Source organism: Macrotis lagotis, chromosome 7, assembly GCF_037893015.1.
Source record: "Macrotis lagotis isolate mMagLag1 chromosome 7, bilby.v1.9.chrom.fasta, whole genome shotgun sequence".
Lineage (NCBI taxonomy): Eukaryota > Metazoa > Chordata > Mammalia > Peramelemorphia > Peramelidae > Macrotis > Macrotis lagotis.
This window is the reverse complement of record NC_133664.1, coordinates 98541833-98554593: the sequence shown is the minus strand read 5'-3', so window position 1 is coordinate 98554593 and position 12761 is coordinate 98541833. Positions and strand designations below refer to the sequence as shown.

The 12761-nt window shown below is 37.1% G+C and overlaps 1 protein-coding gene across 1 annotated transcript in view; it reads left to right on the top strand.

The window, feature by feature from the left end:
- The window catches only part of CNTNAP2 (contactin associated protein 2), a 2968630-nt gene that overhangs the window by 1957685 nt on the left and 998184 nt on the right, over positions 1 to 12761 (top strand). The window contains exon 13 of the mRNA XM_074193472.1: positions 8874 to 9074. Within this exon, the coding sequence (XP_074049573.1) occupies positions 8874 to 9074 (201 nt within the window). The remainder of the gene's footprint in view (positions 1 to 8873; positions 9075 to 12761) is intronic.

The window sequence follows — 12761 nt, the reverse complement described above, 5'->3', positions numbered from 1 at the left end:
TTTGGTAATTAAAATAAATTGTCCAGGATATTATACCCATTATATTCTTATAGAGATGCTTGTTTTATTCCATATAAAATAAAAGAAATTTATAAAATTTTCTAAGAATTACTATCATATGAATAAGGAACTGCAAGAGAACAGTTAGACTTTGACTTGATATATAGAAAAACTCCTTAGTAGTTATAACTGACTAAAAGTAGACTGTTTTGCTAGACTATTTGTTGGCCATCAGATTAAATCATCTTACACTCATGATCATTCATGAGGCAAAGTTGTTTTGTCACTGAAAACTGCCCTCAAGGCTGAGGAATGTAAATTCTTATCCTGAAATCTCACAAAATATTTAGGAATTTACAGACTAGATTTCTTTCTTCAGGACTGTTGGGGCCCAAGCCAAACTAGCTCATAGTTTGGGCCCTAGTGGCTCAGAGGAAAAATAAATAGTAATGGTTTCTGTTTGGGAAATCTTTCTTTCCCAGACTTTATGTAAAAGAGGCCATTCTTGGCCTCATTTCTTATCTGGCCTTAATGACTGAATATGTATTATCTCAATCAAACTGAGACCTGGGAAAGACCTTAATTTAAAAAGACCAAAGTCTCTCACTGCATCCAGGGTCATCTCCAGGCTTTCTGATCTATATTTGGCCACTGGACCCAGATAACTCCAGAGGGGAAAGAGACTGGAGATTTTGCAGGGCTCTGCCTCACTTAAATTCTATTCACCTCCAAGTCATGATATCACCTTTGTCATGCCATGATCCTCTGAGAATGAAGGATAAACAGCAACCCTCAAAGGCAAGAGTTGAGTTCTAGTTTTACCTTTGCTAGATACTGGCCCTGAGCAAGACAATTTTTCACTACTATGGACAACTCTTTTAAGACTAAGTTGCAAAGAAAATGCCAATGTATTTTGGTTCATGGAGTTTCCCATGCAAGAATTCCCTAGTACAAGTACATCTTCATAGGTACCTGAAGATCATCCCCCTCACTTTTGCAGATAAGTAAATTCCTAGGTTGAGAGATGTTGAATTTCTGATTCAGGTACATGAAGTAAGAAATATCAGTGACAAGATTAGGATCTGGTTCCCCTTACTTTGGACTCAGTGTTTTTTCCAGACATGCCAAGATGTTACAGAAGGGATTATTTCTCGGGTACTTGGCATCTGGGGGCAATTAGGTAGCACAGTGGATAGAGTACCAGCCCTGGAATCAGGAGTTTAAATCTAGCCTCAGTCACTTAATAATTACCTAGCTGTGTGACCTTGGACAAGTAACTTAACCCCATTATCCTTGCAAAGAAACCAAACAAAGAAACAAAAATATGGCATCTGAGGTTTTTTCAAATTCAAATTCTTTGATTCTTTGAAAATTCAGGAATGAAAGTAAAAAATGTCCATAGACTGAATTATCCTCCTAAATCTTGATCCCAAATGACACCATCCACTTGAATGTTGAATGTACTCTTACAAAACCTGTCACTTAAAAAGCTTTGATTTTATCTGATTTGTATTCTACATATTTATATTTTCAAATCTGGCAAACAATAGGAATTCATAACTAGAAACAGTGTTTTTTTTTAAATGCATTCTATTGACAACAGATAAATAAATTCCCCAAGGTTCCATAATCCACATACCCAATTGGTATATTATTTTGTAATATGCACTGCTCTAGAGCCATGCCCATTAGCCATTAAGTCATTGGTTGGAGGAATAGCAAAGAGGTAGAGAGGTACCTTAGGCACTAACACACTAACAGATGAACTTATACTATCAGCCTTGTGGACAACTCATTGCTTTCCATTTCCATGACTGTTTTCCTCACTGATACTTATAGGACCAAATATTTGTAATTTTATAGGCTCCTAATTGATCTGTAACCTCACAGCATTATCCACTCTCAACTGTCTCTTCCTCTTTGTCTTCACAATCAGAAGGACTATCACTTCAAGGCAAAGTAAGTTCCCATTAGACCTTAATGGTATGTCTCTTCCACAACACACTGGATTTTCTCTGTTTAATGACCTCCCCAATAGCCCTTGTACTCTCCCAGTGCCTAATTATATGTGCTTTGCACATGAAGTGCTGTTCCTTTGTTCCATGAGCAAATGAATGAAGTCAATCTTAAGTATGCCTACTTTAACAAGGGCTAGACTCCCAACGTTAATTTACTCCATTATGAAGTTTTAGTCTAAATAGGCCATTGCACCAACCCAGGTCAGGGATTATGCAGCATCCCATCTGTGAACTATAAGATAAATTTATATTCCTTAGAAAAACATTGTCAGTCTGAGTTACATATACTTTAGCAGCCAAATGGTTTAACAGCTTCTTGGCGCTGGTCTCACAAAAGCTTGCTTCTTTTGCATTTTACTAGATAATTGTTTTTCTTAGACAGTATAAAACAAAGATCTTTTTGTTGCCAACCCATCAAATTTCATTATGTCCTATACAATGTTCTGGAATTGTTTTATGTATTTTTAATCACAGTTTGGAAGTAAGGTCTATCTAAACCAGATTGAAGAATCTTTGAGGATAGTTCAAGAAATAGACTGGGAAAAATATTATATGAGCATATGTGTATATAGATAAGAAATTGTCAAATATGTATTGTGTTTATACATATATATATATATATATATATGTATGTATTATGTAAGATTATACATGGAGAAAGAGGCTGGGGAGGGCATGAATAACAGAGATCTGATCTTATAACTTCTGACACATGCTTACTATGTGACCCTGAGAAAATCACTAAACCTCTCTACACTCTAAGCAAATCTCAGACATTAAATCACACTTAAAATATTGACCTTCACTGGGGGATGGAGTTCCTTATTGGGGAGTTAGCATAAATAGAGACTGGAAAGGTAAAGTCTGGTCCAGTGATTGAAACTTTAATATTAGACTAAGAAATTTTAACTGTAGTCAATAGAAAACAAATAAAGTTTTTATTAAATTATTGGAAATGGACTGGTAGAGTGCTGGATCAAAGAACAGCATCCATAATTTTAGGATCAAGCTACAGTTCCCAATTCAAAATGTGTTATTCTTTAGGACATGCATATATGTGTCAGTACTTAACAGATATCTAGTTTGCCCTAGATTACAATTTTTTTAATTAATAAATAAATGTATTTATTTATTCTTATTTTGTACAAATGATTTTTTTATACATTACTAAAATATTCCTGTTTAAGAGTAAACCCACTCCCCCAGCAAAAATATAGACCTTGCATGAGCAAGAAAGTAAAGGAAAGAGAAATAATAATAATAATAACAATAATAATACTAACAGTAGATGCAGCCAGGTGGTACAGTAGATGGAACACCAGCCCTGGAGCCAGGAGCACCCAAGCCCAAATCTGGCCTCAGACACCCAATAATCACCTAACTGTGAGGCCCCAGGCAAGCCACCCAGCCCCATTTGCCCTGCAACCAACCCCCCAAATAATAATAATAATAATAAAACATGTTCTTCAGTCTGTATTCCAACACCTCCAGCTCTGTCATAGGTGGATTACATTCTTTATGATAAGTCCATCACAAAAGCTACTTCCATATTTTTCCATCATTGCCATTGCTAATGGTAACTCCCTCCATTCATACTTCTCCACTACCATATACTATATTTTCTCTCTCCTTTCACTCTGTCTCTGCTGTAGGGTAGCTGAGTGGTGCAGCAGAAAGATCCCTGGCCCTGGGGCCACGAGGCCCTGAGCCCCCCTACCACTCCTTAGGCCCAGCATCCACTGGGCCCTGTGGTCCCAGACAGGCCATCTAATCCCAGCCCCTTGCAAGAAGTAAAAAAGAAAATGTGTTATATCTGACCCCCCCACACAGTCCATCCTTTCTTCCATCACTCACATCCCCCCTTGCCCCGTCCCCCCTCTCTCCTTCTTACTCCAGATGTCTATACCCCATTGAGTATATATATGCTGTTTCCTCTCCTAGCTACCTCTGATGAGAGTGAAGATTCCCTCATTCCCCCTTGCCTTCCCCCCTTCCATATCAATGCATTAGCTCATTGTAATAAAAAATCTTATTATATGAAATATCTTAGCCTATTCCACCTCTCTTTTTTCTTTCTCCCATTACATTTCCCTGTTAGCCATTGACTACATTTTTATACCACATTATTTCTTCAAATTCAACTCTCTCCTGTGCTTCATCTATAAAAGCTCCTTCTATCTGCTCTATTAAATGAGAAGGTTCATATAAGCATTATCAGTATCATTTTTCTATACAAGAATACATGGAGATCATCATCATTAAGTCCCTCATATTTTACCCTTCTCCTCTACTCTCTATGCTCCACCTGAGTCCTGTATTTGAAGATCAAACTTTCTGTTCAGCTCTGACCATATCAATAGGAACATTTGAAATTCACCTGGTTCATTGAAAGTCCATCATTTTCCTTGGAAGAGGACATTCAGTTTTGCTGGGTAGTTGATTTTCAGTTGCATTCTGAGCTCTTTTGCCTTCTGAAATATTATATTCCAAGACCTACGAGTTTTTAATGTAGTTGTTGCTAAGTTCTGTGTGATCCTGATTGCATCTCTGCGATATTTGAATTGTGTCCATCTGGCTGCGTGTAATATTTTCTCTTTGACTTGTGAGTTCTGGAACTTGGCTATAATATTCCTGGGGGTTGATTTTTTTGGATCTCTTTCTGGAGGAGATCAGTGGATTCTCTCAATTTCTATTTTGCCCTCTGCTTCAGGATATCAGGGCAAATTTCCTGTAATAATTCAAGGCTCTTTTCCTGATCATGACTTTCAGGTATCCCAGAAAATTTTAGATTATCTTTCCTGAATATGTTTTCCATATCAGATGTTTTTTCAATGAAATGTTTCACATTTTCTTCTAATTTTTCATTCTTTTGGTTTTGAAGTTTTCTGTCTTGATTTCTCATAAAATCAGCAGCCTCCCTCAGTTCCATTCTACATCTGAAGGATTTGTTTTCCTCAGAGAGCTTTCTTATCTCTTTTTCCATCTGGCCAATTCTGCTTTTTTAAAGCATTCTTCTCCTCAATAACTTTTTGAACTGTTTTATCCATTTGACCTATGCTGTCTTTTAACATGTTATTTTCTTCAGCATTTTTTTCAATCTCCTCAACTAAGCTGCAGACTTCATTTTCATGTTTTTACTGCATCTCTGTCATTTCTTTTCTCAATTTTTCTTCTATCTCCCTCACTTGATGTTCTAAGTCTTTTTTGAGCTCTGTCATAGCCTGAGGCCAATTTCCATTTGTCTTGCAGTCTTTAGATGCAGGAGCTTGGACTTCCTCATTTTCAGATTGAGTGTTTTGGGATCATAGGCAAGGTGTCTCTTAATGGTGTTCTTCTTTTTTCTCTGCTTACTAATTTCTCCAACCTATGCCTGGTCTTAGGGTGCTTCCTGAGCTTTTGAGTATTATTGGGACACCCACCCACACGTATCTCAGTGTGTGAGGCTCTGTCTTCTCTCCTGGTCTGTGGATGACCATAAGCACACCCCTCTGCCACAGGGCTGAGGTGGGGGGAGCCTGCTGTTCTATGGGGGGCCTGGACTGTGATCAGGATCTGAATATGATCAGAGCCCCAGAGTCCTGTTCCAGGTTCAGAGGACAGACTTCAGCAGTCTTTCTCCACTCCCCTCCCTAGGCTCAGCATGCACGCCTGGTGGCTCCTGCTTACTGGCTCTGCCTCCTTCTGGTTCCTGGATCTGGGCTGCTGTGGCCACTGCTTGCTGAATGCCCTGAGGGCTGGACTTCATGTACTTGCTTTGGCAAAGGTCCCCCCCAATACCCCAAGTTGTGCCCGGTGCTCCCCGGGGTATAGATCAGGAAACTGCCCTCACTGCCGTGAGCTGTGGCTCCCAGCACTCTGGGGCTACCTCTGGGAGGCTGAAGTTCCTTTGCTCTGGCAGGCCGCCCCCTCTAAGCCTGTGGAGCAGATCCTTTCCATTCTTTTCCAGGTTACCTTGGGCTGGAGAACTACTTCACTGTGGATTCTGTCTCTTGAAATTTTAGTTAGAGTCCTCAGTTTATAAGTTTTGAGAGAGCACCTAAGAGATGATCCTCTCCTGTCCATCTTGGCTCTGCCCTAGATTATAATTTAAACTTTTTTTTTTAGGTTTTTGCAAGGCAAATGGGGCTAAGTGGCTTGTCCAAGGCCACACAGCTAGGTAATTATTAAGTGTCTGAGACTGGATTTGAACCCAGGTACTCCTGACTCCAAGGCCTGTGCTTTATCCACTATACCACCTAGCTGCCCCTTTAGATTATAATTTGAAAACAATTTACACCCTAATAGGAAAAAGGGCAAATAAACAAAGGCAGTATTAATTTCCTCTTCTCTATCTAATATAGTTCTTTTCTCTCAAATTCATATGGAATAATGAATTTAGTCTTTATTACATTCAGCATGATGCTGTTGATTTAGTTAATGAATTAAAGAAAAAAGATATTTTCTTAAAGAATTTTGTTTTATATTTCAAACTGTTCATTATTTCATCCATTAGTGCATTCATTCCATCACTGCTCTTTTCCTTAATAGATGGTCTTCAGGGGTTGTAGCTAAAACATTTAAAAATCTACTAAGTCATAGTAACTATCTCGTCAGAAGTCATTATGGTCATAGGCTCATGATTGGATGACAGGCATACATTATGAAACTGGAGTTTTTAATCTACCCTATCTCTAATATCTCTCTATCTACCCAGTATCGATGATGCAGTGGATAGAGCACCAATCCTGAAATCAGGAAGACATTCATTCAAATCCAGATCAAGACATTTAGTGGCTGTTTCACCTTAAGCATGTCACTTAACCGTGATTGCCTTGCATCAGAGTCATCTCCTTTCATTCTGATTCATATCTAGACCCAGCTGGCTTGAGAGGAGAAACTTAGCACAGCCTTCCCCCACCTCAAATTCAATTCAAGTCATTGTATCACCTCCCTGATGTCTTCCTTTTCTTCGAGAAAGAGGGACATAATTATTTTCCTAAGCTTAAGCATTAGATTAGGATTTTAATGGAAGATTCTTATTCATAAGTACTTAAGACCCAGAGCAAATTTTGAACAAAAAGAAAATAAAAAGGAAAAAGAGTGAGAGATCTTTTTTCAATTCTTAGACTTATTCCTTTCAACAAACTGCCTTAAAACATCAAACAAAAGTAAATGGATATGAAACCTACAAAGTTAGATGCATAGCATTTATCAAGGCATCCTATAATAGATAGTTATAGTTTAGAGATCTCCCCCAAAACATCTTTTGGTGGAAAGTATCCTATCAAGTTGATCATCCTTTAGATTACTCAAATGCCTTTAGCCATCTAAAGATCCATTTTTCCTAATACATCTTTCCTTGGAGATTTAGAATTTTATATCAGCAGAAATGTGTCTTATTGATGTTTTTATTTAGAGAGAATGCCCCAAAGGTGAGGGAAGTAGAGAAACTGAGATGCTAGATTTTAAAAATGAATCTAGAGAAGTTAAATGACTTGGCCAAGTCATATAGCTGATTAGTAGCATCCAACCTGAATTGTCTGATGTATAATTAAAGTTTACTTGATATTGCAATGAAGAATAACAATTAAACAGCATATTTGGGAACCTTAATGAATAATTATCCAACAAAGAGGCAGGGATTCTCCCTCCTGGGTAGACATCCTTAAAACGAATCTCTAAAAGTAAAATCTGTTTTTACAAGCTGGAATACCTACCAGGGCACAAATTATTCCTATTTGATCTTTTCGACAAAAGTATCTATTACTATTCCTCTTCTCCCTGAATGAGCTGGTATTTTAAGATATGACATTTATTCTTTCACTTTCTCCCATGTTAATCTTCCTTCCCCTGATTAATTCACTTTTCCCTTTTTATTCTCTTAAGTGTGGGAGATCACCCTACCCCCCCATATAGATTCTGTATTATAGATGTATTTCTTCTGCAGGATCTTATTTTTCATATCTGGAAGGTTGTTGTTTTTTCCTTTTAGGTTGGTACTGCTATAAAGACAAGTGTGACTTGCCATTCAGGGGCTTTAATGTAGAACTTTTCTGCTTTCCCACAGGAGAAAATCATGTCATTCCTTTGCTCCTAGGATCCATTACCTCCACCTACCTGTCTTCCTACAAAACCCCTTATATCTTTTAGGCGTAATTTTTAATCCTACCTCATATGTGAAATTTCACTTGAGTACTTTAGTACAATGGACTCCCTCCTCTTCTAAATTCATATCACACTAACTATAGTATGAAACATCCACTGCCTTCAATTTTAGCTATTCATGCTAAATAGCACCATAGATTTGGGACTGGAGGGGACGATAAAGGATAGAAGAGATGGTAGAGAAACCAATGCTCTCATTTCTCCTAAGAAAACTAAGATCCAAAGAATGTCTAAACAACTTGTTGAAAGATAGTAAATAGCAGACCCTTTAAGTCCCAAACCAGTGTTCTTTACTTGTCTACCAAAATGCAACTCCTTAAGGGCTGAGACCTTATTGTATACGTTGTTATACCCCACTCTTCCTAGTGATACGTACAATACATTGAAGACAGAGCATACTCAATAACTTATTTGTTGAATTAATTGGGAAGATAGGGGAAATAATCATAAAATGGGGACCATACCCCTTTCTTCCTGAATTACCTGAAAGTGCCTACTGTGTATTGGATGCACATATTTGGATAGTCATTTTCACTCCTCTCTGTAGAGTAGCAATCGAAAAGGAGGTAGATTTAGTTATATCTGATGCTTGCTAGCCTAACCTCAGCTAACACAACAGTTTCAACCAGTTAATCTCTTTTTTTTTCTGACATTTGAGGAATTATATGAATTCTAACAACCCATTGTCTTTGTCATTCTCTGCCCCCACAGAAGACAAAGTGTGGTCAACTGTAAATCATGACTTGCAGAAGCAGACTCCTGTGGTCGGCTCCGGCCCAGAAAAATACTCAGTGGTACAGCTCAATTACAGTGCCTCTATGGATCAAATCACGGCCATCACCAGCAGCGCAGAGTACTGTGAGCAGTTCGTCTCCTATTCTTGCAAGATGTCAAGGTTGTTGAACACCCCAGGTAGGCTGAGAATGGAATGTCACTTTTAATTACTCTCTCAGCTGGAGTCTGGAATTACCTAAACAATTCAACAGGTGCAGGTATCTAGTTCATCCTTCCAGAGGATAGGCTTAGATGTGTAGGTAGCAGGAAATGAATGAAATAAAAATCTCTTGTTTTTCCAAGGAATTAGACAAAGACTACATGATTCTTGATTTGATGGGCTTGCATTTCTCATAGATTTATTTTCTTTTGTTTATATTCTTTTCTAAGGCTTTTTTTTGTCAGTAAAAGTGCCTTAGGCATAAGATTTATTGGGTTTCTTATAAACTTAGAGATAAGTGAGTTGAACCTGTAAGCTTTGCTTCCTTTAAAGTAAAAGAAAAAAGAATTTTCATTCTGAGTCAAGTAGTGTTCTAAGCCTCTGGAAATTTACCATTATCCATATCCTTTTTGATGTATTAGCATATATGCTATCTATATCCCATCCCTAGATCTGTAACTAGGAATTCTAGTGCCCAGGGCAGATTCACTTAGTGGAAGAGATCATGTAAGATATTTGCCTGGCAAATCCCCTCTGAATGGGTCCACAGGTGCAACAAGAGTTTGATCTATTTATAGCAAAGAGAAAAAGTCTGCTTTAGTTAGGTCCAGTTATATTTAGAAATGGGGCAACACTTCCAACATAGGAACCAACCTGCACCCATGGCTGAAGATTCTCAACTTATTGAAGGAAGTCAGTAGTGGAATGAGACAACAAGCAAGAGGCATCTTGGTGAGGGGAAGGCAGACCCTAGATAGCATGATGAATATAAGATTCTTGGTATGGGGAACTGTGGACAGACAAAGGAGTAGGGATGGTAATGACATCATTTCAGGGACAGTGAAAAATTATGAAAAAGAATTAATATGCCAGGAAAAAATGTATTCTGCCTTTCCCTCAGTTGTAGGTAAGCTGGCTCAAAACCCTAGTCATCTACACTAATTATAATTTTGGCCACTGTATTTTGTATATATGGTTAAATGTCTATGATCTACTTGTTTGGGAATAAGTTATATCCTTCTTAGGGGAAATATCAAATAACACTGGTTGAAATGATGTGATAAAATTGATTTGGTGTATTTTGGCATATGATTAGATAGAGAAAATAATATTTTCAGTGTTCATATTAGCTTTTTTTTTTGGTGATGGCTATTTTTCATGAGATGAGTGAATCCAGATGAGTTTTATATAGATTACTGATGAGAGGATTAGAACAGCAAGTGGTTAATTGTGGGATTCGTGTGAACTACACTGACTCCATCTTATGCTTCATTTCTGGAGCTAACTCAGTTCCCTTCCAATTCAATTATGGGTCTAATCCAATTTCTGTCTTGTGAGAAAAACTTTATTCAATTGTGGGAATTGGCAGGGTGGGAGAAAGGGGGGATATTGCATTATTTATACATAGTCCTATCTGAGTGGGAAGCTGGACCACCTCTACATGTTGCCTAGAGGCTCTTAATTAAAGACCTAGGTTATGCTGACTAGAAACCAAGTCAGACCCAAAGATAAATGCAAATAGTTGTCTCACAATTGCACATCTTAAGCAACCCATATGACTGATCTGAAAACTGGGCCCCAAGTTGTTGTTTCCATATTCCTTTAATTGAATACAGACATTTGAAAGGAAGGGGATCTCTCTTTTTCTGATTTCAGAGAATTCAGTGACTCCCCCTCCCAACTTGTAAAGTGCTTAATCTTTCTTTCAATTAGAAATCAGACTATTTAATTTTGTGTCCTGATTGTTTTCTTTTAATGAACTGATTTTATCATTTCATTAAATGATTTTAATGCACAGAAATCTGTCTTGTCTTGAATTAGGGTCTAGTGCCAAAGCTGAGGGGATTTGATCCTAATGTGTTAGGCAATTGACCTGCATTGTTTCTTGAATCGATATGCTCAGTAACTCAAATCCCTATTTCTTCATTTCATCTTTTACCCACCACCATTGAGTTTTACTTATAGTTAAATAAAAGTTTAAATTAAACAAAGAAAAAATTTTAATTCAGAAAACATTTAACAATACTTGTAATATGCAGGAGATCTAGATTAAGGGCATAGCAATGTCAGAACAGCAAGGGAGGAAACAGTCACTTACCATACTACACATTGGATTAAAAAGAATCATCAATATAGGGTATAATTATGTAGTGGATGGAGGACTGGATTTGGGGTCAGAACTGAAGGCATTTATTAGGTAACCCTAGAAAAGTCACTTAAATTCTTCATGCCTTCTCTTTTGTGTGTAAAATAGAGGTATTCAATTATTAAATCTCCAAGGTCTTTTTTTTAAATCTCTATATCTTAGGATCTTATGATATCATAGTCTCACTGATCTGTTCAATTCTCTGCATTGTATAAAAGAAAGTCAAATGTAGAAGGAGTCACAAGAAAATTACATCTTAGTTATCCAGGTGTACTATATACTAGGTATGAATGCGATCAAGATCTATCATCCAGTAGCTATGCATTGCCATCTATTTCTTCTACAGAGTGTAGAATTTTATCTTACCAATTAGATCCAATGAACACTTGCAATTTCCTGATAATAGAAATAAAATTTGTACTGGGATCTATACCTCAGTTTGGATATGTATGCACATATGCAGGTATATATATATCACATAATATATAATATGTATACATCTGTAGACACACACACACACATATTTATGCATATGTAAGTACACACATATTGGAAGGGAGGGAGGGAGAGATGAAGGGGGAGAGAGACAGAGAGAGAGAAATAAACAATACAACTTGTGTGATGAACCCTTCATAGGTAGTGGCAGTACTAGAACCAGAGTCTAAGTATCCTGCCTTCTAGGAAACATTGTTTTCCATGATATCCATTGTCTCCATTGCTTTGTCCATATCCCATTTCAAAATCTACTCTTTGATTGTACTGGCATGCAAACTGACAGAGAACAGACTACAAGGCCATACCTCCTAGAGAAATTTTACAATAAAAATAAAACATCATACTAAAGGGATAAAGCTCTCAGAGTTGCAATATTTTAAATCAACTGATCAGTGAATTTGGGAGAATGTTTTTGAGGCTGTCTCTCTGGAACCCTAAAATCATAAACCATAGGTGCCTATTTATTCTGCCTAAATATTGGATGTCCCTGAACTTATCTTTTAAAATCTATGTAAGTCAGGTACTTCATGTACAAGTTTTTTAATCCTGTTCTTATGAGCTCACCATTCTCATACTAAGGGACCATGCTGTTTTTCTTTTTCTTTTTTTTAATTTTGTCTGTCTAACCCCCTGAGTAGTTCTTGAAAGGAAAAGTATTGGTTGTCTCAGAAAGTTTCCTTGTACTATAGTATTATCTATGTGTCAAAATAAGGAAGAATACATTTTAATAAAAAAAAAATCTAATTTGCCATTTTAAAGAGCTAATGGGTATTATAATTGTTTTTTCCCCTTTCCTTCTTGGTAATACTCAATTTTAAGTATCCATTTACTTGTACTTAACTAAGACTGAATTATATTACAACTTCTGCAGAAGTACATGTGACATCTGTTTGAATTTAAAATGAATTCATTGTAATCATTGAAATTAAAATGAATATCAAACGAGTTTGTAATAGCATTGCATTTAAAATGTTATTCTTTATTTAGAGAGTCTCGCCCTCATGAGTTCATTTGGCGCCATAGA